The sequence below is a fragment of the Podarcis cretensis genome (assembly GCF_951804945.1).
Source record: "Podarcis cretensis genome assembly, chromosome: 8".
Classification (NCBI taxonomy): Eukaryota; Metazoa; Chordata; class Lepidosauria; order Squamata; family Lacertidae; genus Podarcis; species Podarcis cretensis.
In genome coordinates this window covers 83843609-83868792 of record NC_137177.1, presented here as the reverse complement: position 1 = coordinate 83868792, position 25184 = coordinate 83843609, and the positions used below count along the sequence as shown (strand labels likewise).

At 48.4% G+C, this 25184-nt stretch overlaps 2 protein-coding genes and 1 long non-coding RNA gene across 31 annotated transcripts in view; 2 read left to right on the top strand and 1 right to left on the bottom strand.

The window, feature by feature from the left end:
* ECE1 (endothelin converting enzyme 1) overlaps window positions 1–13015 on the top strand; it is a 66155-nt gene extending 53140 nt beyond the window's left edge. For all 4 annotated transcript variants that reach the window (XM_079986900.1, XM_079986901.1, XM_079986899.1 and 1 more), the window contains exons 14-18: window positions 1048–1158; window positions 4156–4223; window positions 5118–5308; window positions 7712–7807; window positions 9352–13015. In XM_079986900.1, the coding sequence (XP_079843026.1) occupies window positions 1048–1158; window positions 4156–4223; window positions 5118–5308; window positions 7712–7807; window positions 9352–9528 (643 nt within the window). In that variant the 3' untranslated portion in view covers window positions 9529–13015. The remainder of the gene's footprint in view (window positions 1–1047; window positions 1159–4155; window positions 4224–5117; window positions 5309–7711; window positions 7808–9351) is intronic.
* On the bottom strand, window positions 12642–15806 carry LOC307222265. Of its 2 annotated transcripts, XR_013841697.1 has the most exons (4): window positions 15676–15806; window positions 15136–15300; window positions 13873–13978; window positions 12642–13676 (listed from the first exon to the last, which is right to left on the bottom strand). It is a non-coding gene; the product is annotated as an uncharacterized lncRNA (long non-coding RNA). The 2 variants fall into 2 exon arrangements; XR_013841698.1 differs by lacking the exon at window positions 12642–13676 and having other exon boundaries at window positions 13716–13978.
* Window positions 15807–21974: 6168 nt separating this feature from the next.
* The window catches only part of EIF4G3 (eukaryotic translation initiation factor 4 gamma 3), a 77070-nt gene continuing 73860 nt past the window's right edge, over window positions 21975–25184 (top strand). For 13 of the 25 annotated variants that reach the window (XM_079986688.1, XM_079986687.1, XM_079986677.1 and 10 more), the window contains exon 1: window positions 21977–22129. The gene's annotated coding sequence lies outside the window, so the exon portion shown is untranslated. Of the gene's footprint in view, window positions 22130–25184 lie in introns of all 25 variants that reach the window. The other 12 variants (XM_079986682.1, XM_079986676.1, XM_079986697.1 and 9 more) reach the window with 2 other exon arrangements.

Here is a 25184-nt window from a genome sequence, read left to right as displayed (position 1 = left end):
GAGTCGACCTCGGGATGCCGGAGGGGGGGGGGTCAAACCCCGGGGAGGGGGGCTGGCCCACTCTGACCGTGCATTTTTTCAGGCACACCAAGCTTTGGCTGAAGCTGAATGTGGGAAGGTTCAGGACGGGTGGAAGAAAGCATTTCTTTATGCCGTGCATAGTTAAACTATGGAACTCGCTGCAGCAGGAGGCAATGATGGCAACCAACTTTGTTGGATAATAACAATAAATTTATATGCCACCCATCTGACTGGGTTGCCCCAGCCACTCTGGGCGGTTTCCAACGAATTAAAACACAGTGAGACATCAAGCATTAAAAATGTCCCTATACAGGGATGCCTTCAGATGTCTTCTAAAAGTCAGATAGTTGTTTATTTTCTTGACATCTGGTGGGAGGGCGTTCCACAGGGCGGGCGCCACTACCGAGAAGGCTCTCTGCCTGGTTCCCTGTAACCTCGCTTCTCAAACTTTGAGGAGGAGGTTGCTGTTAGTGTGTGAGAGAGAGAGACAGAGAAGGAATCTTTTATCCAAGTTGGAACTCCAGGCAGAAGATAATGCCCCCCTGTTCTTACAGGTTCTGCAATTCTATATATTGAAGAAATCAACTGAGAGGGCCGTGTTGCTGGTCATCCAAGTCGTGCATCCTGCATTCCAAGAAAAGGACAAACTTTTATGTCCTCAATCATTCCTGCCTATTTCCTGCTCCCACTGCATTTTTGCATTTGCTTGTGCAGTCTTGCATAATTCCAGCTGGAGGCTGGCATTCAAGGGAGAGAGCTCAGCTCAGTGCCAAAGTACAAGTTTTGCAGGCATGTGCAGAGTACTCACTACCCCCTGCCCTGACTAACAGATCTGCAGTGAGCAGTAAAAGGCCCCCCAGGGCCAAGGGTGCAATTTCCAGACATGTTTTAGGGTTACCCATGAAGACTTTGAGGTTGAGGAATGGGAAATACCCATAACCCAAATTAGGCTGATGGAGCATTGAGCTTTTAGGACACCTCGAGTGGTTTTGCCATTGACCATACTCTCCCCTTCTTCTTCTGCAGATGGAGCATGACTCCCCCAACAGTGAATGCTTATTACTCCCCGACCAAGAATGAAATCGTCTTTCCTGCTGGGATCCTGCAGCCTCCGTTCTACACCCGAAGCTCCCCAAAGTACGAATGTTTCACTCTCTTTCTCTCTGTCACCCCACCCCCAATCAGATATTCAGTGTTTGGCAAGGCAGGGGGAGGGCATTAACACCCCTCCCAATTCAGCCTCACTGCCGTGAGCTTCAGGAAGAATTGGTTGTTTTTTTAAAGTGCGGCTGGAAGTAAAGCACTATGGTCTCAGAGGTGATGGATGGAGACTAAAATGCCATTAGAGCCTCCTGTGTCTGTAAAGCTTAAACTGGGCACCACAGTTGTGAGGAGGATATTGACAACCTGTAACCAAGATGAAAAAGGGGTCTGGAAACCAAGCCTGATGAGGAACGGTTGAGGGAGTTGAGTACGTTCAGCCTGGAGAAGAGAAAAAGGAGAGGTGATAGGATAGACATCTTCAAACAGCTAAAGGGCTGTCACATGGAAGATGGAGCAAGCTTGTTTTCTGCTGCTCCAGAGGGAAGGACCCAAACCAATGGATTTATACGACTAAGGGATGAAATTCTGACGTTAGGAAGACGTTAGGAAGAATTTTACCGTTTTTAAGAGCTATTCAGCAGGAGAATGGAGTCCCTCAGAAGGTGAAAGACTCTCCTTCATGGGAGGTTTTTAAGCAGAGGTTGGGTGGCCATCTGTCAGGGATGCTATAGTTGCAATTCCTGCATCGCAGGGGGTTGGACTAGATGACCCTGGGGGGTCCCTTTCCAACTGCACAGTTTCATGGTTCTAAGGTGTCTTCCTGCCCGGCCTCTGTGCGAATCAGCCTACCAACTCCCATTATTGTTACTCAGATTCATACGCCCTGCTTCCCAGCATAATGCCGTCAGAGCAAAATGAGTGCAAGATAAAAATTATAAAAACAATGCTACGAACTCCAAAAGCAATAAAATATCCTGGCAGACTCCAAAAACACCAGAACATTTTCCATCAGATATGAAATCAATCTTCCATAAATGACTGGGGTCACATGTCAGGGGAAAGCCTTCATTAGCATATTTTCGGTAGGCCCATCTGTGCGCCACATGAGCCTGGTCCTTGTTCCTCCGCCCTTTCTGGATGGCTGTCTTCCTGCCAAACCAGTTCCCTCACAGCCACCTCCATTGGTCCAGTCAAATTCCACAGCTCTGCCTCCGCAACTCAAGAGCTAGAATGTTGGTGAATGTGCCGTCACATCAGAGCATCTCAGCCCATGGGCTCGAGCAATGGGGCAACTGCAGTCAATTTTGAAGCTTTCGTTGTACAAACCGTACCTCGCACCTCGCTGGGTATGTGTGTGTGTGGTCCAGGGAGAGAAAGTGTTGCCAACCACTAGAGAAGGTGGCTGAGAATCAGTGCCAGATTTACGTATAGGGCCCTACTTTCTTGGGGGCCCCCAAAAAATTTTAAGGGGGAAAAACTGGATGTACATTTCCAAAATATAAGATAAGTTCAACAATTACTTTGATAAAATACAGATTTTGTTACGTGCAAATGACTTTAGATACCTATTAGGTCCATAAATGACCATATAGTATATAAGGTAAAGGTAAAGGAACCCCTGACCATTAGGTCCAGTCGCGGATGACTCTGGGGTTGCAGCGCTCATCTTGCTTTATTGGCCAAGGGAGCCGGAGTACAGCTTCCGGGTCATGTGGACAGCATGACTAAGCCGCTTCTGGCGAACCAGAGCAGCGCACGGAAACGCCGTTTACCTTCCCGCCAGAGCGGTACCTATTTATCTACTTGTACTATGATGTGGTTTCGAACTGCTAGATTGGCAGGAGCAGGAACTGAGCAACGGGAGCTCACCCCGTCGCAGGGATTCGAACCGCCGACCTTCTGATCGGCAAGTCCTAGGCTCTGTGGTTTTACCCATAGCGCTACAGCGACAATTTGTTGTTGACAAAGGATAGCTGGACATATAAAGGGCCCCATTACCTTTAGTAGCTTAGGGCCTCATCAAACCTAAACCCAGCCCTGCTGAGAATCAGCATTGTTGAGAAAAGGGCAACCCAGAAAGCTCAGCGGGGTGGAGCGACTCGCCTATGAAGAAAAGTTGCAGTATTTGGGACTTCTTGCAGGGGTTCCCAACCTGTGGGTCCCCAGATGTTGTTGGACTACAGCTCCCATCATCCCTGAGCTTTGGCCTTGCTAGCTAGGGGTGATGGGAGTTGTAGTTCAACAACATCTGGGGACCCACAGCTTGAGAAAGACTGGCTTAGAGGAAAGGTGACATGATAGAAGTTTACAAAGTTATTCGTGGTGTGGAAAAAGTGGAGAGGGAGAGAAAAGTTCTCCCTCGAGACCGCTAGAGCTGGTTGGGAATCCAGTGAAGCTGAATGTTTGGTACGGGTAAAAGGAAGACCTCCTCCTTCACGCAGCGCAGAGTTAATCTGTGGAACTCCCTCCCACAGGAAGCAGTAAGGGCCACCAACCCGGGTGGCTTGGAAAGAGGATTAGACAAAATCCTGGAGGAGGAGAAGGCTACTAGCAGCAATGGCTGTGCTGTGACTCCACGGTCGGAGGCAGCCATGCCTGTTGCCAGAAACCGCAGGAAGGAACAGTTGCTCTTGGGCTAGAATTCTGCTTGCAGGTTTCCCACAGACATCTGGTTGGCCCTGTGAGAACAGGATGCTGGACTAGGTGAGCTGTTAGTGTGATCCAGCAGGCTCTTCTTATGTCCTTATTGTTTGCAGCAGTTCCCCTGGAGCCAGCAGATTGGGGCTGGCTCCTCCGTGGAGCCAACAAATGTATTTCTGACTTACAGTGGATGCTCGGGTTGCGAACGTGATCTGTGTGGGATGCACGTTCGCAACCCACAGTGTTCGCAACCCGCAAACACGCGGGTTGTGATTCAGCGCTTATGTGCAAAATGCGATTTAGCGCTTCTGTGCATGCCCAGCTGCCGAAACCTGGAAGTAACCCATTCCAGTACTTCCGTGTTTCGGCAGTCCACAACCCAAAAGAACGCAACCTGAAGCAGACGCAACATGAGGCATGACTGTACTGACATTTTCTTTCTCCCTGTAGGGCACTGAATTTCGGTGGGATTGGTGTGGTCGTGGGCCATGAACTGACTCATGCTTTTGACGACCAAGGTCAGGACCTCCTTTCCTCCATCTCTTTAATTCATCTTCTAGAATTTATCTTCCTCCTCTCCACCCCACCCCCCACACTTTTTTTGCTGCGGTGTTTGCCACTTCGGGCTGTTTCATTTTTAAACCCTTAGCAAACTTCTTGCAAACGGTTAGATTTTTCTTGCAAAGTAAACTTGTGGGGCAGAGCAGCACTTTTCATAGAATCATAGAATCATAGAGTTGGAAGAGACCACAAGGGCCATTGAGTCCAACCCCCTGCCAAGCAGGAAACACCATCAGAGCACTCCTGACATATGGTTGTCAAGCCTCTGCTTAAAGACCTCCAAAGAAGGAGACTCCACCACACTCCTCGGCAGCAAATTCCACTGTCGAACAGCTCTTACTGTCAGGAAGTTCTTCCTAATGTTTAGGTGGAATCTTCTTTCTTGTAGTTTGGAACCATTGCTCCGTGTCCGATTCTCTGGAGCAGCAGAAATCAACCTCTCTCCCTCCTACATGTGACATCCTTTTATATATTTGAACATGGCTATCATATCACCCCTTAACCTCCTCTTTTCCTGGGCGTTGCTTTAAAAAGTAACAATAAGGATCTATAAGTAAAAGTTTACAGTTGTATATAAGCATACAAACATTTGATTGTCGTAACATCCAAGTACACCCCACCACACAGATACAATTAGTACATAAAAGGATATTTAAATGTTCTCAAATTATTTCGTTCATTCCACACTGCAGAGTATTGAGATGGGGGGTGGGGGTGGCACAATATCATTTTGTGCGTTTAGCTGCGATTTCCGCATTGCAGAGTGTTTGACTAGATGGCCCTTGGGGGGGGGGTCTGTTCCAACTACAGAATTCTCTGATTCTTTTTGCTAACTTCCTTGGTCCTTGCAGGCCGGGAGTACGACAAGGACGGCAACCTCCGCCCCTGGTGGAAGAATTCGTCGGTGGAGGCCTTTAAGCAACAGACGGAGTGCATGGTGGAACAGTACGGCAACTACACAGTCCACGGGGAAGCCATCAATGGCAAGCACACCCTGGGGGAGAACATCGCCGACAACGGGGGGCTCAAAGCCGCCTACCGGGTGAGACTCCCTCAGGCCTTTCAATCAGACTTTGGGAGCTGTGGGGGTCTTCATTGCTGCAGCTGCAGAAGCTGCCTGGCAAAAGAAGCGGGGATGAGGTTGCCAAGTGAAGCTGTTGTTTACCGTCCCCGTCCCCCCGCAAAAAAACCCCAAAATTGATACGTGAGTCTCAAGTCATAAAGAGAAAAGGCCAAGGCCACTTGCTTAGAGCACTCATCCCAATTTCTCACAAATAGTCTCTAAATTGAACACCGCAGCTTTGTGTCTCTTCCTTTTTTAAAAAAATAATGGTTGTTATTAATTTTTTAACTACAAGAACAACATCGTATTTGCAAAATACAAGCTGTAAAACGCCGAAATTGGAATTTCCATGCACAATAACTAATTTGGTGTTATATTGGCTTAAATACATTATCATTAAAAAATGGCAAACTAATCAAACCACAAATAATATGTAAATCACAGTGCACGTAAAGAATGAAAAAAAAAACCCAAATGCAGTGCAAAATCTTAAAATAAATAATGCTTTGAGATGGAGTGAATAAAAATAATCAAACCTTAATTCAGAATAACTATAGCACCACCTAGTGGTATTAGAAGTGGGTTTTTTTCCCCCACAGGGGAGCCTAGGTCATCAAAGAAGGGTGGGAGAGGTTAGGAAAGTTGTGAGCCACATATTACAAAGAGTTGGTGCCAGAAGATTGCCATGTTTGGCTATTTTCATAAAATCTGCAAAGCCAGCCCAAGTTGCAGTAAAATTGTCCTTTTGCAAATCTCTGTTTAAAGGTAAAGGTAAAGGTACCCCTGCCCGTACGGGCCAGTCTTAACAGACTGTGGGGTTGTGTGCCCATCTCACTTAAGAGGCCAGGGGCCAGCGCTGTCCGGAGACACTTCCGCCGCAGGGATTCGAACCGCCGACCTTTCGATCGGCAAGCCCTAGGCGCTGAGGCTTTAACCCACAGCGCCACCTGCGTCCCAAATCTCTGTTTAGTCATCGGTTTTTCTAACACTGCAATCTGCCATAATACTAATTTGTACATAATACTAATTTGTAACATTTACTCCGTCCAGGTTCTTTCAGGGTCTAGCTATAATAATTCTCGCTGCTTGCACAAGCAAGTTTATCAGGTCTTTGTTCTGTAAATCCAGTCTATAGCAGTGGTTCCCAACCTTTTTTAGGCCATGCCCCACCTAAAAGGTAAAGGTAAAGGGACCCCTGACCATTAGGTCCAGTCGTGACCGACTCTGGGGTTGCGGCGCTCATCTCGCTTTACTGGCCAAGCGAGCTGGCGTACACAGCTTCCGGGTCATGTGGCCAGCATGACTAAGCCGCTTCTGGCAAACCAGAGCAGCGTATGAAAACACCGTTTACCTTCCCGCTGGAGCGGTACCTATTTATCTACTTGCACTTTGACGTGCTTTTGAACTGCTAGGTTGGCAGGAGCAGGGACCGAGCAATGGGAGCTCACCCCATCGCGGGGATTTGAACCACAGACCTTCTGATCAGCAAGTCCTAGGCTCTGTGGTTTAACCCACAGCGCCATCCGCATCCCTATGCCCCACGTAAGCATCTCTAAAATCCTGATCCCGCCCCACGCCATTAACATATAATTCTTACTATTCAAAAAGTGAGCTATTCACATGGAGGAAGCCTAAAAGGCCATTGACTGTTAATAACTTATTCTCAAATTGCCCCCCTGTGGGGCATGTGCCCCACATTGGGAGCCATGGGTCTATGGGGAAAATATGTATAAGAGCTAAATGTGGACTAGGCGTTAATTGCTGTGACTATTCCTGTAATCTAGCTGTAAGAGTTGGAAGGATGTATGATAAGTCCTGCTGGGTCGGGCCAAAGGGGGGCCCATCCAGTCCTGATTCTTGTTCTCACAGAGGCCAGCCAGATACCCAGTCTGGGAAGCCGACAAACAGGGCCGGCTCACATGAGCAACTCTCCCCTCCTGCAGTTTCCAGAATCATTGCTGCCTCAGACCATGGAGGCAGAATGTAGGCATCCTGGCTAGTAACCTTTGATAGCCCTCTATTCCATGAATTTATCTAATCATCTAACCCTCCAAGTCAGTGGCCATCCCTGCCTCCTGCAGCAGTGAGTTCCATAGTTTCAAACTTGCGAAAAAGTCATTTCTTCCTGAACCTTCAGGTATTCTGTTTCCTTGGGTGGCCCTAGTGCTACGAGATCCACTTTCTCCACTCTATGAGTAATTGTATCATGCCCCCTGTTGCTCTCCCTTTTTTCTACGCCCCCCCCCCCAATAAAGCAGGTGTTATCCCTTTCCTCCCAGGGAACTTGCTCCAACCCCTTGATCGTTTTGGCTGTGCTTACCTGAGCCTTCTCCAGCTCTATGGCATCCTGTTTTGATTCGCTTTTCCCTCCTCATCTTCCAGGCTTATCAGAACTGGTTGAGGAAAAATGGAGAAGAGGAGACTTTGCCCACGCTGGGCCTCACCAACTACCAGCTCTTCTTTGTGGGGTTTGCCCAGGTAGGTCTGAGTGTCCCATTTTGGAGGCGGGTGGATGATGGCATGCCTGGGCTATGTTTTGTCTCTGGGTTTGATGCTACAGACAGAGAAGGCTGTGACTAACTATATGCAGGCCTTTTGACACCTGAGATGTATGGATATAGAGATATATATTTATTTTTTATTTTTTTATTGATTTCCAAGAAAAAAGAACATGTATATTTTTAGGACCCATCCTATTTTTGTGCATGTTGAACAGTTTATTCATGCTGTATTTTATATTGTTGTAACCCAAGCCTGGAATTAGTTGCGGGCGGTCTTCTGTGCCCTCCAAGACCTCAGGATCATTCTTGGTCATTAGAAGAAAAATGCAAATAAATCATTACCTAGTTAGCAAACCTGATGTACCCTGCTTCATGACCTTGGTTGTATCCAATGCTTTTCCTACTCAGAATAGGCCCGTTGAAGTTGGGGAGCATGACCAATTTAGGCCTATTAATCTCAGTGGGTCTGGCCTAAATAATACCCCTCCCCCACCATTAGTAATATCCTTTGGCTTCACTGGGTCTTGTCTGAGTAGGACTAGCATTTGATATAACCCAGGATCATTTTTTGCAGTGGGTCTGCTTTGAATTAATACAGTGGTACCTCGGGTTGCAGACGCTTCAGCTTACAGACTCCACTAACCCAGAAATAGTACCTCAGGTTAAGAACTTTGCTTCAGGATGAGAACAGAAATCGTGCGGCGGTGGTGCAGTGGCAGCGGGAGGCCCCATTAGCTAAAGTAGTGCTTCAGGTTAAGTACAGTTTCAGGTTAAGAACGGACCTCCGGAACGAATTAAGTTCTTAACCCGAAGTACCACTGTAGTTGGATATCACCCTTAGCATGGATTAAAACTCAAGATTTACAGGAGCAGAAAAGTAACTCTGATTTACATGAAATAATACATCCTGTTGAATATCATGGTGATACTTCACATCCCAGTGATTTACAAAATAAACACTTTCCCATAAATTTGCCCTCCTTTCAATAGCTCATCTCTCCATGATAATAATGGGATTCTCGAGGATTTCCAAGATGCTGTTCTCTCTCCTTACAATGCCTTGGGTGGTAGCTGATGTTACTCGAGAGTAGAACCACTTAAATGAATGCTCATGGCAAACTCAGTCCCATTAATTTCAGTAGGTCTACTGCTGTATGGTTGACAATAATAAAAACATATAACCAAAACCATATTTTAAAAGTTTAAAAAAGCAGGCCATAAATTAACCATTGTGGAAGGACGTCTTCCTAATTGCCTGCAAAGGCCTGGCAGAATAGAAAGGTTTTCAGCAGGCATTAAAAAAATTGGCACTGAAGGCACCTGCTAAAATTCCAGAGGTTGAGAGTTCCACTGGGCTGTGCCGACAAAACTTAAAGGCTCAGTTTCCCATCATTGTCAAGCGAGCCTCACCAACTTGGGGAACAACCAACGACACTTCTGTGGGTGATCTCTGCAATTGGGCTGGGGGCATAAGACTTAGCTGGGTGTGCAATTCCTCTTGCGATTCCTCTCTCCTTCCAGGTCTGGTGCTCCGTCCGCACCCCGGAGAGCTCTCACGAAGGACTGGTCACCGACTCTCACAGCCCCTCCCGCTTCCGAGTCATCGGGACCATCTCCAATTCCCCAGAGTTCTCGGAGCACTTTGGGTGCCCGCGGGGCTCCCCCATGAACCCGCAGCGGAAGTGCGAGGTCTGGTGAAGTTCCCCAAAGCCGAGGAGAGAGAAAAGGAATGGGATGAACTGGAGGGCAGCCCGGGGGAAACACAACAGGAGGGAGTGCCCTCAGCCTTCCTCCACACCTAAGAGGCGCCCCGTGACCTTGGGACTAGCTCAGCGCTCTGCGATGGCTGGGAGGGGTCCCCAGCCCTCACCCCAAAGCACCACCCCATTTGACCCACTGTGAAGATGTCCTCTACTCCGGAACCAATTGCATCGGTGTCCCCCTTTGCCTCTCACTTTGCTAAAAGTGCAGAAGTCTGCAGGCATGTCTGTGTTTCAGATGAACTGACTTTGGGGTGGGGATAAGGTTGTGCTGTCTCCCCCCCCCCCCATATGCAGTGGGGGGCGGGACTGGCTCTTCGCCACCATAGGCTTGGAAGTTCTTGCGTCCTTTTCCCCCCAAAAGGGGGAACCACCCAAATTTTAAAAGAGAACCCATTTTGGTCACATCCAACAAGCGCCAACCCTCTCTGTAGACAGACGTACACGTCCTAAGTTTTGTGCGCTCACATACACATGGTAAAACTTGTAAGATATTTCTGCGGAATTTTTTTTTTTTTTTTTAAATCTTGCAGAACACTGGAAAGTTCAGGGAAAATGTATTGAGTTGAATGGACTGGTATATTTATTGTGTGTGTGTGCAATTCTAGGTTAAGGGCATTCTGCTTAAAGCTGAGAGGCAGGATACAAACCTCCCCCATGGCTCATCTCTCCTCACCCCCAGTGTCTTCTTTAGGAGGAATGGGTACGGCTCATTTCCACGCAGACTCTCTTTTTGCTTGGGAAATATTCTGGGGCCTGGCTTCTCCAAAACCTTTTCCTTCCTGGCAACACTGTTGACTTTCCCAATTGAAATCCGGACCTCTGCCCTAGCCCCAGGTGCAGAGCAGGCCACATTTTCTAAAAATGCTGCCTTTGGGGCTTGGGGCTTCAATCTCCAAGCTAAATCTGAGAGATTTCCCAGCAGGACAAGCATGTCACAACCTACCAGCCATCGTTGGCAGCCTTTGCACCAGGAAGATGAGCTGCTTTGCAGAGAAATGCCCCCATCACAAACTCGAAGATGCACCTCGAATGATGTACCTTGTGTGTCAAGACCCCAGCTGACATGGGCAGTTTCAGTACCGCTGAAGAAGTAGCCCCTGAAAGTCTTGCTGAAGTACTGTCTGTCTTTGCTCAGCCAAAGAATATGCCTGTATTGATTCTGGAGCTGAATCATCCGGACATTTGTACACATAACCCCAAGTAAAAGAAATTTTAAATGCTTGTTAGGCCCGCGGACCTGCAGCTGACATGTTCTCCCTTCCTCCCCCCACCCCCTTGTAGCCTTAATAACTTAATTAAGGGTTACTGAATTTGAAAAGGCCCCAAATCCTGGCTGTTTGTGTGGTGTCAGCAAACTCTACACCACAGCCAAACTCTTGCAGGCATCTAACTGCTTTTGCTTTACCGGTGCCCTCCACCACTGTGAACTCTCAGGTGCTCAGCAGCTCGACAAAGGCACAAAACCTGGAGCTTTCAGCTGTGGACAGGTGTCAGGACTGCAGAGAAGACTGTCTGCCTCATGACAAAGCCATGTTTTATTGTACTGAAATACGGCGGTCGGTTTCGGAGACCCCTTGACTGGTGGGACTTGGGCAGTGATGCTCCCGCGCTTGCAGACAAACTTCCTTGAAGAAACAGAGCTTCCTTGGACTTGTGAGCTGCCCTTCTCTCCTTCCAGCCTCCCTGCAACACTGTGGGGCCAGGAGCCATTGCAATCCCAACTCGTATGCTGAACTTCAGGCAGGGAGAGAAGATGTGCTGTACCTCCTTTCCTAGGCAAGCTTTCTTATGCCTTGAATTAAACAGAGGAGGGGAGAGCTCTGCTATTGCAAGTGCAACCCAGGCCTCCCCAACTCCACTACAAGTTGAGATGCCTTCATTCCAAAGAGTCAGCAAGACTATGCTTGCGTAGTGATTAGTGGTTTCTCTTCATCTTTTGCTCTTGAAGAAGTCCATCTTGCGTGTATTTTTGGCTTGTGTGTCTGTCTGTCTTTACTTTGTCTGGTGAGCCTCCTGCCCTGAGGACGGGCGAAACGGATCAGTTGGTTCGCAGCCTCCCAAACTTTGTAGGCTTGTGGAGTCCCCACTCTTTATTTCCTGTGGAAGTGGCTGTCCATCATTTGGTACCACAACTCCAGGAGGACCTGGGGGTGCAAAGGGATAGCCCACTGAGTTTCTGGGGCTCTGGGTACAGCAGCAGTGTCCCCACTTCCTGTCCTCAGTCTGTCTTGTGGTGGGTGGCCTTGCAGATGTGCAGGTGGGGAGCATGGTTGCTTGAACTCTGCCCTGCTGCGACCCATGGGCCGGAGTTGAGAAAATGAGTGAGTGTGAGCTTTATCTTTGCGGTGGGGAAATGCCTTACTCTCAACATGGCTGAGAATGCGCTTCTAGTGCCTTAACAATGTTGGCGCAATCCTCCCACTAGCAACATCATGCACTTCCTGTGCCAAATCCTGCCCTGCACCAAACAATGAGCCCTGCAAGCACACAGTAAACAAAGATCCAGCAGATATTGTACTGATCATGCCACCTCTGACATCTTGCCATCTTGGACTTGTGGAAAGGGTGCCTTAGACACTCTTCCTGATTTCCCCAAGCTCCTGTCTGTCTGTCTCCCTTCTCTCCCCCCCCCCCTTTTCTCTCTCCCCGGAGATCTTTCCTGGTGACCAAAAGTGGTCTCTTTTTTGCCGCTTGGGACGAGCACTGATCCCTTGATGCCATTTTGTTCAGCTGCCTTCTCCCACCACTGAAGGTAAGGAGAGGGTGCCTCTCCATCACCTGTGCAGGGGAGAGCGAAGAAGGAAAACCACCCCAGGGTTTTGTTCTGTACCCCTTAACAGACCCCGCTTTGTGTGGTGAGAGCACAGACCTGCTCTTGAACCCAGTGCTGCTGCTGCCGCTGCCGCTGCTGCTGCAGCTGCTATCCTTCCCATTTTGGGCTGCTGTCTTCCTCTTCGATCCCTCCTGTGCAGAGCAAAAATGGTTCCATTTGTGCAATCTGCTTTTAGTAATTGGACCCAAGAAGAACGCGAGCTGATCGCTTCAAGATGGTGCAGCAGATGTTTTAAGAGGGCTGGGGGCGGGGAGACCTAGTAGAACTTCTCCCCTCCAAATGGAAAGAAGGAAGACCACCACCAAAAAAAATGTAGGGCTTGTGATACCCTAAGGGGGCTTGCTCAGCATCTGGGAAGGCTTGTAGCCACTGAAAAAGGGAAATATTAGGAAATTGTTTTCTTTGCACCAGACAAGGCCAAACTTATTTCAGACTAGGGGAAGGTCTGGGAGGAATATTGTGGTATTTATGTATGGACAGGATGGGGGAGAATATAAGGTCTGGCTGATTTGTTCTTTGTTGTCACCTTCCCTGCATCTTTGGAGATTATTGTAATTTTGAAATAAAAGCTTTTCTTGGGTTTTATTAATTTTGGGAGTTTGTGTGTGTGTGTGTCCCTAACTCTGCTTTTGACTATCCCCTATCTCCCACCAAGGTTCCTATTTTCCCCTCACACTGTTTGTTATTTGTTCATTAAAATATCCACACTTATTGAACAGTTTTGAGCAGTTTACCACAATAAAAAAATGCAAGCTCTAAAACCTGCAGTATAATAAATTTTTGCCTATTAGCCATTTATAATAGTCTCTGCTTACCTGGGAAACAAGCAATAGAATTCTAGGAGGTGAATTTTTCACCATTCTGGTTTCTTCATCCTTGCTCTCAGTCCAGGCAGAGGCTGGTATGTCACAACTGAACAGTGACTTGAACCCAGATCTGCTTAACTAAACAAATACTCTCCTTTCAGAATTGCCTTGGGCCGTTTCCAGCTTGGTTAGAGTCAGGGCAGACCCACTGAAACTAATGAACCTCAGCTAGTTATGGCCATTACATTACATTACATGGACTAGTATTGGGTACAACTCTTGGTCCACAAAGGCTGGTTCAGATCCACAAACAGTAGCAGGTACTAATGTGTATCATTAGTAATCTTTCCCAGACTGCTTGTTTATCTTCTTTCATTATCTCTTCATACGCCACCTTAGGGGGTCTTTTTATACTTGTGTATTTTGTTCAATTTCTTATCAGTCCTTCACAGCAAAAGGGACAGGTCAATTTCTTATCCGTCCTTCACAGCAAAAGGGACAGGTCACAACTGTAAAATACACAGAGAACGAAGAAAGCAAGAAAAGTGTAAAAGCAATTAAAAGCAGTTCCATATAGTGTAATAAAACAAGGAAAATCTTGTATGTAAAAACAATGCAAACATTAGAAAACCTATTCCACCTATAAAAACAAGAGTTATTCCAATACTTACACAGACTGGGAAGAGGATCTCCATTTAAAAGGTTTGTTGAAAGAGGAAGGTAACCAGCAGATGCCTGAAAGTTAACTAAGCAAAGAGGAAGAGATGAAGCAGGTATGTAAATAAGTCTTGCTAGAAGTGCACTCTTAATGCGAACAGTTGCAAGAAAACTGCAGGGCACAAAACAAAGGCACCTTATCTTGATGCCACCTCAACTCTTGCCAGCTGCCTAAAAGCAAAAGGAACCTGCAGTTTCATAAGAGTATATATTTAAAGAAGATTAATAAATGAGCAAATTAAGTTAATTTGGATATGCAGAAGATATTAAAAATAAATTTAAGGAACTGCAGAAAGGGGGAAGGAAGTCAAGTTTTGAAATGTCAAAATGACTGTAAAATTCAATGGTTTCACACAGGTGAGAAACCATTTGAATGCAATAAGTGTGGAAATGGCTTCAATAGGAGTGGACTTCTTACAAAACATCAACAAACTCATACAGGGGAGAAACATCATATAAGTGCTAGGGAAGTAGATAGAGGTTCATTTGTAGTGGAAGTCTTAAAGGTAAAGGTAAAGGTAAAGGTACCCCTGCCCGTACGGGCCAGTCTTGACAGACTCTGGGGTTGTGCGCCCATCTCACTTAAGAGGCCAGGGGCCAGCGCTGTCCGGAGACACTTCCGGGTCACGTGGCCAGCGTGACATCGCTGCTCTGGCGAGCCAGAGCCGCACACGGAAACGCCGTTTACCTTCCCGCTGGTAAGCGGTCCCTATTTATCTACTTGCACCTGGAGGTGCTTTCGAACTGCTAGGTTGGCAGGCGCTGGGACCGAGCAGCGGGAGCGCACCCCGCCGCAGGGATTCGAACCGCCGACCTTTCGATCGGCAAGTCCTAGGCGCTGAGGCTTTAACCCACAGCGCCACCTGCGTCCCGTGGAAGTCTTACAAACCATCAAAAGACTCTGAGGGGTAAGAGCTGCAAGACTGGAAACTCTACAAGCCATCAATTAACTCAAAGAAGAGAAATGGTTTAAATAGAAGGAGTGTGGAATCTGCTTTGGTTATTATGGAATGCTTTTCCAAAACATCTACTGACTTCCATGGGGTGGAACCATTTTCTCTGAGTTGACACTTTCTTTTCAGGAAATCAATCTTTTTTAAAAAAAAATTTGTAAAATTAGTGAAATGTGTAAACCTGAAAAGTAATAATAATAGTAGTAGTAGTAAAAGTAAAAGGAAGAAGGAACCTGTCCATTATCCAACAGGAAAGAAAGGGGACTTAGAAATATCAAAATGGAAAAGCCACTAGTGTGAACCCAGCTGGCATCATCTGTTCAGTTGTCACCCTGGTTAAAACACCAGCAGCCAATTTCACACTTCATCTTGGGGCCAGGGGTATTTTTTTTTAGCATCTCTACAGGAAATACGGGACGCAGGTGGCGCTGTGGGTTAAAGCCTCAGCGCCTAGGACTTGCCGATCGAAAGGTCGGCGGTTCGAATCCCTGCGGCGGGGTGCGCTCCCGCTGCTCGGTCCCAGCGCCTGCCAACCTAGCAGTTCGAAAGCACCTCCAGGTGCAAGTAGATAAATAGGGACCGCTTACCAGCGGGAAGGTAAACGGCGTTTCCGTGTGCGGCTCTGGCTCGCCAGAGCAGCGATGTCACGCTGGCCACGTGACCCGGAAGTGTCTCCGGACAGCGCTGGCCCCTGGCCTCTTAAGTGAGATGGGCGCACAACCCCAGAGTCTGTCAAGACTGGCCCGTACGGGCAGGGGTACCTTTACCTTTACCTTTACAGGAAATACAGTTTTGAGGTGTGGCTTGCAAACAAATGTCACAATTGAAGCACTTCCAAGATGGAGTCTCTTTCGTCAAGCATGGAGGAGGCTCGGGCAAGAAAGAGTAGAGGCCTCTGTAGAACCCGGCGCTGGTAGTGGTCTACAGGCCTTGTGTCCCAAAGTGACTCTGAATGGTGCAGCTGGCTCTACCTAAAGGCTGGGCCCTGGACTAGTCAACCCAGCTTTTGGGATTGGAGAGCTGAAAAAAACAAATCATGTATTTGGTTTCAGATAGTACATGGGTTGTTGTTTAGTCATTTAGTCGTGTCCGACTCTTCGTGACCCCATGGACCAGAGCACGCCAGGCACTCCTGTCTTCCACTGCCTCCCGCAGTTTGGTCAGACTCATGCTAGTAGCTTCGAGAACACTGTCCAACCATCTCGTCCTCCGTCGTCCCCTTCTCCTTGTGCCCTCCATCTTTCCCAACATCAGGGTCTTTTCCAGGGTGTCTTCTCTTCTCATGAGGTGGCCAAGTATTGGAGCCTCAGCTTCAGGATCTGTCCTTCCAGTGAGCACTCGGAGCTGATTTCCTTCAGAATGGATAGCTTTGATCTTCTTGCAGTCCATGGGACTCTCAAGAGTCTCCTCCAGCACCATGGGGGCAGGTCTTTTGTTAGGGGTGCAGAACCTCAGTTTGTTATGTATTTTTGTTGATTTTTATTGAATGGGTGGGGGCAGCTGCCCTTCCCTGCCTTCCCCCCTTGGCTATGCCCAGGTATACCTTTTTCAACCGTGGTGCCCCTCCTTACAGAATACCCTCTCAATGGTGCCATACTTAAGCACCAGGTTAAAGTTATCGGTCTTTTCCTGACTTCTTTTGGTCTCACCTTTTTCAGATTTCATTAAGCTGTTTTTGTTTTGTTTCCTATTATGTTGGTCCTACCCTGTGTGCCAATGTTTGTAAGCCACCTTCAAGTTCCTTTTTTTTTTTTAATTGGGAAGTGAGATATGAATATTTTAAGTAAAGAAACAAAATTCTCTGCCGTCCCCTTCTCCTTGTGCCCTCCATCTTTCCCAACATCAGGGTCTTCTCCAGGGAGTCTTCTCTTCTCATGAGGTGGCCAAAGTACTGGAGCCTCAGCTTCAGGATCTGTCCTTCCAGTGAGCACTCGGGGCTGATTTCCTTAAGAATGGAGGGGTTTGATCTTCTTAGTACATGGGTAGAAGAGTCTAAAAAGCCCAGGACACGCCCTTTAGCAGCTATGGTGGCTCCTTTACCAGAAGTAATGTATTTAGCATTAACTCTGGAAGTGTATACAATCTGGAGTGGATTTGGAATGAGACCTCAGATCTTGACTACGTTGACTCATACATTTGAATGCAGAGGATGTGTCCCTTATTGTACAACCATAGCCTGCTTTGTGCTCATGATGGTTTCAGGGCTGCCCCGGCCTGTACAGTGTTGGGATATCATGGAATCGTAGAGTTGGGAGGGACCACAATGGTCATCTAGTCCAACCCCTTGCAAAGGTCACACACATGCGCAAAGGGCCCCCCCCCCAATCCTGAGGGCAACTGGGCGTCACCGATACACGCTGCCCTGGCTTCCGCCCCAGGGAGATCACTTTGGTGCTGCTCATGCAAGAGTTGGGCTTCACCCCCAGAGATGCACTCCGTTGTCCCTGGAGACAGATGGATGCCAACAAATGCACTATTATTGCACCAATGCAATACAGTGGTACCTCAGGTTAAGAACTTAATTCGTTCCGGAGGTCCGTTTTTAACCTGAAAGTTCTTAACCTGAGGTACCACTTTAGCTAATGGGACCTCCTGCTGCCGCTGCGCCGCCACCATGCGATTTCTGTTCACATCCTTAAGCAAAGTCCTTAACCTGAGGTGCTATTTCTGGGTTAGCGGAGTCTGTAACCTGAAGCGTCTGTAACCCGAGGTACCACTGTACACGCGTAAAAATGCATGCCTGTCCAGAGTAGCCCTAAGAGATGCCAGGATGTTCTGGTTTCATCTTTGTCTTGTATATCGAGCAGCAAACACTAGAGGTCAGGGCAGGCAAGGAATGTCTCCAAATGCAAGCTTCTCCTGTCTGTCAGTTGCCCTGATGCAGAAAACCTTGGCATTGCTCACAGAGACTTTAAATCTTTAACCACCCTGAATGGTGATGTGCCAGGAAGTCGGGAATTGTGCAGCCCAGGCAGAGGAGATACCTTCCATTAGTCTCCTTAACCTGGAGGGCAACAAACAGAGATCTCAGTGGTGTTTCTGGTCTTCTTGGGTCTGAAGGGCTGCAAATTGTCTTTCCCCATGCAATGCCCATTTGACGACTTCAGTCTGCAGAACTGGCACATGACACTCGTTGCACATGTGTAAGAAATCAAAATTATAGTGTGGCAGCACCCACTCTTTGGAATTCCCTCCCTATTGTCACGGCACTATTTTTTAGCACTTTGTTTAAGCATGCCTAAGCAGACATGTGGAACGTTTACATGCATTTTAATCTGGTTTTTAGTTTATTGTAGATTGTCATTCTGCTTTGAAGGTTCGAAACAGTTGGTCTTCAGCTTTATTTACTGATGATTTCATCGTTTTATTCTTTTGTGTAAACCATGCTGTGGGTTTTAAACAAAAGCAAAAAAACGCCAACAGCCACCAAGCTATATAAACTTGTATTAAATGAAATAAATAATAAATCCATGCTGCAGTGATGCCGAAGACTTCAAAGCAGGCATGACTCTGATGGATGCCCAAAGCTGGTTTTGGTTTTCCACATTTGCTGTTCTTTAGAATTTAGACCATCCAGCTAAGAAAATAATTCAACGGCCTCTGTTTTATTTGATGTCAAGGGTGTACAGGGGAATGACAAGGGAGGCCTCTGCCCTGAAATCAGTTGCAGAGAGAAGGAAGAAGGCGGTTGAAGGTACAACAGGGAAGGAATGTGGGATGTTTAGTAATGGATGTTTACCTTCAATAGAGTGGGAAATCTTTCTGAACATAATGTCCTCCAGAGGTCTTGGATGACACCCTCATGCTCTGGGGGTGCGTGGGAATTACAGTCCATAACATCTGCAGTGCACGAGGTTTGGGGAGGATAAAATGACAACTGGACCAAGTTAATTCAGGGTGGAATTGTGTTGTTGTGGAAAGAGAGTTATAGAGAAGGTATTAATTAAACCCTGAGGTGTATTGCAAACTTAAGGCTGTCTCTGATCACCCACAGTCAGCAGTTACTTGGGAATGGGGGAGGGTCAAGTCTTCCAGGTCTAGCCCCCCCCCCCTCCTGTTTTGTCCTCTGGTTTCTTGACCTACTGCAATCTTCAGGGAGCAGATGTTTTGGACTACAACTCCCATCATGTGCTGGCTGGGGCTGATGGGAGCTGTAGTACAAAACATCTGGAGGAGACCTGCTCAGTGACGGCTCCTGTGGTGTCTCACACTCCTTCACCAACTATTGCAATTACCTGATGCATGTGGAGTTTCCGGTGCCAGAGAAAGTCGCGCTCCATCTGTGGAGAGGCATTATTTCCTATTCCAGCTTCCAGGACTGAATGAGTCATACAGTCAAAAACAGATCAAAGATTTGACCCTGGTCTTACCTTTGGGGCTAGACCCCAACTCCAGTCACTTAATTCTCCCTTCTCATCCCAGGGGAGGGTTGCTGTGGTTAAAGGTAAAGGTAAAGGTACCCCTGCCCGTACGGGCCAGTCTTGACAGACTCTGGGGTTGTGCGCCCATCTCACTTAAGAGGCCAGGGGCCAGCGCTGTCCGGAGACACTTCCGGGTCACGTGGCCAGCGTGACATCGCTGCTCTGGCGAGCCAGAGCCGCACACGGAAACGCCGTTTACCTTCCCGCTGGTAAGCGGTCCCTATTTATCTACTTGCACCCGGAGGTGCTTTCGAACTGCTAGGTTGGCAGGCGCTGGGACCGAGCAGCGGGAGCGCACCCCGCCGCAGGGATTCGAACCGCCGACCTTTCGATCGGCAAGCCCTAGGTGCTGAGGCTTTAACCCACAGCGCCACCTGCGTCCCAGTTGCTGTGGTTACTGGGACACTAAGGAAATGCACTCTGCCCATGTTCACAGGTTATATATTTATCCATTACAGTATCACATATTTAAAGGAGGAACAGCTGGGCTTTCTGAACTGTTCCTGGGGCTTTAACCCTAGCTCCAGTAGAAGTTCTGACATATAATGGCTCCCTTTCAGATGTTATCTGGTTGGCATCTTTCTGTCTCGGGATGCAATGTGCCTTTGGGGGTGAAGTCAAGCCGTTGGAAAGTTGCAGTGCCTGCTGTGGCTGTAGAGTCCGATATGGGAGCACAAAATCTACATGAACCCCTTGCCTGTTCAGCAGATTCCCAGATTCAATGGACAGAGAGGTGCTAAAGGTAATTTTAAATTCTAGACTTAATGGTCTTAGTGGGCATGGTGGGGGCTCCCTCTTAGAGGGTGATGTGTATTTCTTTGGATCAGGCGCTGCATCTGATCTTGGAGGTAGCACATGAAACCATCATTTGGGAAGCTCCCTGGTCAATTTGGGAGCATCCCTAGGTAGGGCTGAGCAACCACCTCCACCCTGAAACCATCTGGAGCTACTGCCAGTCAGCATCAACCTTAGTGAGCTAGATGGACCACTGCTCTGTCTTAATTGGATCCACTTTATTTTTGTAGTTTTTAAATTGTTTGAAATGGTTTTTAAATGCCGTGTAGTGTTGTTTTAATTGTTGTCACCTGCTCTGGGACCTTAGGGTGAAGGCTGGATAAGAAACTGGCAGTAATAACATAACCTCCAATATTTATCTGATCAAAATATTCCATTATCATCATTTTATTATTTATAGCCCACCTATCCGACTGGGTTTCCCCAGCCACTCCAGGCAGCTTCCAACATATATAAAAACAGAATAAAACATTAAACATAAAAAAAAAAATGACTGTGGATTTCAGGGCTGTGGGTTCAAGCTCCACATTGGGTGAAAGATTCCTGCATTGTAGGGGGTTGAACCAGTTGACCCTCGCAGTCCCTTCCACCTCTACAGTTCTAGGTACAAAGGGCTTCCTTCAGACGTCTTCTAGAGGATGTATAGTTACTTATCTCCTTGGCTCGGGGGTCGTATAACTCATTTATCTGGTGAAAATAGGGATGCCTGACCTAAGGCAAAGCGGGACATTCCAGAATTAAATCAGAAACTGGGATGGCTTCTGTAAATTAACTACTGCCAATGGAAATTAGGGACACTTGGAGGGTCTGTAATAATAATAGCAGCAGCAGCAGCAGCAAAAGATGAAATGAAATGAAATGCAGCTCCGCTGCATGGGCGGGAGTCTGGACCTGCCCTAAAGTGCTGCCTTTAGGGTACCACCGGGGGGTGGACGCCTCCGAAGCAGAAAGGCTGGCGAGGAGCGCCGGCTTTCCGAACCTTCCCGAGCAGCCGAAGTGGCTCGGCACGAGCGGGCGAGCGAGGTACGAACAGAGCGGCCGGAGTCGGCTTCCCCGAAAATACCCGAGCTCGGAAGCCTACAGCGCGCGGGCGCCTCCCCCTCCCCCCACCCCACCCCAGCGCGACCCGCGACGCTGCTGTGGCAGCCGGAGGAGCCGAGCGCTTCCGGAGCTTGCCGAGCAGCCGAGCGCCCTCCTTCGTCGCCCGTCGTCGTCCTGCCGGACTGCTGGAGGCGGCCGCCAGCGCCATGTTGGATGCTCCGCTCCGTCCGTGAGGAGAATCCGCCGGCATCGCCCGCCCGACACCCGCCCGACGCCCGGGAGCCGCTCCGCCGGGGCCAGGGGCACCGAAACCCGCCGAGGGCGGCGGCCCTATGAGCGGCGGCGCGGCCTGAGCGGCCCCCGCCCGACCCTTCGCCAGCCGAGCAGGCAGGCAAGCCGCCGCAGGAGCCGGCCGGGCGAAGAAGAGCAGCGGCGGCGGGAGGCGGCGGCGGCGGCGGCGGCAGCGGCGCGGCAGCACTTGAGGGAGGCGGCGGCGGAGGGAGCAGGCCGGCCGCGTTGTCACGGAGACCGGCCGGGGGTGCTGGCCCGCCGGGCTGCCCCCGCCGCCGCCGCCGCCGCCCCGCCGCTCCCCGCCCCCTCAGGCAGCGGCGGCGGCCGCCCCGCCGCCGCCGGCCTGGTGGTGGCTCCGCTTGGCCATGAGCTTACCGCAGAAGGCGGCCCTCAAGCCCGGCGCGGCGGCGGTGGCGGCGGCGGCGGGAGCGGCCACGACCACGGGGACCCCCTCTGGTGGAGGGGTAGGGCCCGGAGGGCCGCCGCCTCCCGCGGCTGCTCCTGCCCCGCCGCCGCCGCCTCCAGCAGCAGCGGCAGCAACCGGGCCGCCGCCACCGCCGCCGTCCCCTGCTGCTGCCGCCGCCGCCGCCGCCGCTGCTGCTGCACCGGCTGTAGGAGCGGCGACGGCGCCTCCTCACCCCGCCAGCATCAGGGCTCTCCAGACACAGCCGCCCCAGCAGTATCCTTTGGCACCCATGGAGGGGCATGCATCGCTTCTCCATCCATCCACCCGTCCATCCTCCCTTCCCCCCCCCAATGAGGGGCACGCGTGTAGCCAGGAGGAACGTGTGGACTTAGGGGGGGGATATCTGTGTGTCAGTCATGTAAAAACGGGTCCACTTTCTGGAGGATCGTCTGAATGTATGGTGTCCTCTCTCTGGGAATGTGTGGATTTATGAGGGGACAAAAAGGGGTAGGTGTGTCATCTTTTGAGGAACCCGTGTGTAGCCAGGAGGACTTTGCCGTCTGTGGGGGAATGTGTGGATTTAGGGACTTGGAAGCGAGGGACGGGTGTAGCCTGGGTGTGTGTGTATGTTTCATATATGGAGAGCTTGAACTTATTTCGTGTAGATGGAAGGAAAAAAGGAACAGGAGCATCTCCTCTAAGGGGAGGTCAAGGAGCTGCTTCTAAAGATGGATGAGCGTGCAGGGGAAAGAAAAGGGGGCCCTAGAGAGAATGTAGGGGGAAGGAGATTAGAATAAGGTGTGGGGAGGTCAGATCTCTTCCCTTAAGGATGGAGGCGGCATGGAGTGGTTTGTGTGTGTGTCAGGGGTAGGTGGGGAGGATGGAGCTGTCCATCAGACAGTTTCAGGATGAATGTGTTGTGTGTACCTCAGAGGTGAACTGGGGGAAGGAGCAGGACCCAAACTTGTGTAGGCAAGAGGACAAACCTCTTCTCTACCGGAGGCCCCTCAGCATATGAAATATGGGTGGTGGGGGATGATTCTACACATGCCCACCCTCTTTTATTTCTCTGTTAGAAAGGAGGGTCCTCTCCCACACACTCTTGCCTGGCTGAGCCTCTCAGTGAGAGGGCCAGCATTTTTTATGTTCAAACAAAACAGGAAAAACAAATGTCGATGTCATATACAGGACTAAGGCAGCTGTACTACAGTTTCTCTTTCATTTTGTAAGAAAAGGAAGGGCTCTCTTGCCTAGAGAGGAGGCGAGTTTTGGGCATGGCTCTTCCTCCAGAAGAGGACCCAAGAGGGTTGGCTTGGAGGGGAAAGTATCCTTGCTTTGTTTTTGAGGGAGACCAGTGTACATGTCTGTGTTTTACAACAGGAAGAGGAGGTGATGGATGGTGGGTGGGTGGAAAGGGAATCCCACCTGCCAGGAGTTGGGCCTGGTGCTTCTATGTTTGTGCTGTGATACTCCTTTTTAATGCTGAAGAACGGACACATACTTCAGGGTCTCCTGTTTTATTTGCAGAGAGTTTGTTATTCTTTGCACTTGCCAAAAAAGTGCAACTGTAAATGTTGTTCCCCAAGTGTGCTTATGCTGAGATTAAGACCACAGTCCTATGGAATTTAGTGGTACGTACTTCTGAGTGTAGGCATGCATGGGATTGGGTTAAAAGTCTGCTTGTTTGTTTTTAAATAAGAATTCGTTTGATGTAAACTATGAGCAGATTTTTCAGTTTTGTTCTTTGATTATGAATGTGAAGCTAGGATAATTTTTTTTTTGTCCTCTGTAAAATCTAGTTTTGGTGGGTTGGTGGAGTTGATAAGTTTATATAAAATATGTCCATTGAAATGGCGACCCTTAGAAAAGAGCATTCTTAACATAAAATGTGTTTAATATTTGCTGCTAGGACAGGAGTCTTATGAGGTAAATATTGCAGGAATCAGTTGAAAAGTGTGTGTATTAGAAAGGAAGGTATATAAATGAGAAATGGGTGTGCAATAGAAACAGCATATTAGCCTCTGCATAGAAGGATTTGTATGCATGCGTTAAAGGGGAGGGTTTTTTTTGTAGACCAGTGAAATTAGATCTCTGGGAATATCAAAATGTTTGATGAATTGGAGAAAACCTCATCCTCTGGATTAATGCCTGTGGATGGTGTCCAGAAGTGCTGGTTTTGCTTTGTCAGCAAGGTCAGCTGATGGTTCATAACAAAAGCAGATTTTCTCTTGTAGGGACAGACTGTAACAGCTGTGAGATATTTACCTAGAACTTACTTCCCTTTCTGGCTTATCTACTGCTGGTTGAGGTAGGCACGTCAGACCTTATTAAAACCTGTAATTCTGTTGGCTTGCTTAACTGGATTTTTACTGAGTATGGTGCTGATTGTCAATTTAATTTTAATTCACGGAGTTCTTCAGATTCTTGTGTGGTACATATATAGTTTTACCAGTTCTCTGGTATTACTGGACAATACAGTAATACAGTATGTGGAAACTTTAAAAGACCACATAGAGTAGCACTTGCCTTAAGTGTTGCTGCTTTGAGTTAAATCAGGGCAAGTTTCTTAGTTTTGAGTGCCTTGCCAAGGATTACAGTGGGAGTTTTGGCCTGCCTCAAGCAATTGAAGTGTATGCTGGGTTTGTTTTTGTCCAATTTCTACTGGATTTTCTGAGCGCACTTTGTGGCTGGAATGCAACACCTTTATGCCCAATAGCTGTGGTAGTTAGCTTCCGATTTCCTGGCTCTAGGGATGAAGCATGAACACACAAAGCTTTCCAAAGCCACTATTTTCTTGTAGTGAGTAAAGTATTAAAAGTGCATTTTAATTTTCCAACGTCTGTGAATGTCAGCTTAGTGTGACTGGGGAAGCTGGCCCTATTCTTTGCTGGAAAATGCTTTCACTTGTAGTAATTTTTAACCCTTAGCTCAGCTGTGCATACTGTCATTGAAAGAAAAGGAGACCGGGTGCTTTTCTGGTCATTTAAAGAGGTGGCAGGTTTGTGTAAAGAAACCTTTTGGAAATGCAGTAGTGCTTTGTGTGGCAAAGTATAGTTGAACCTTTAAGAACAGGATATATATTGTAAGAGGGAGCTGCTAAAATAGTACATATACATGTATATATAAAGTAGCTCAGTTTGGGGACGGGGCTCAGCTCAGTGGTAGAGCATCTGCTTTGCATGCAGAAGGCCCCTGGTTCAATCCTCAGTGGCATCTCCAGGTAGGATTGAAAAAGATTCCCTGCCTGAAACCCTAGAGTCAAGTGCTAGAAATTCGCTGGGTGCCAGGTGCATTTTGCGACTTAGTGTGGGTCCAATGCAACCTTGTG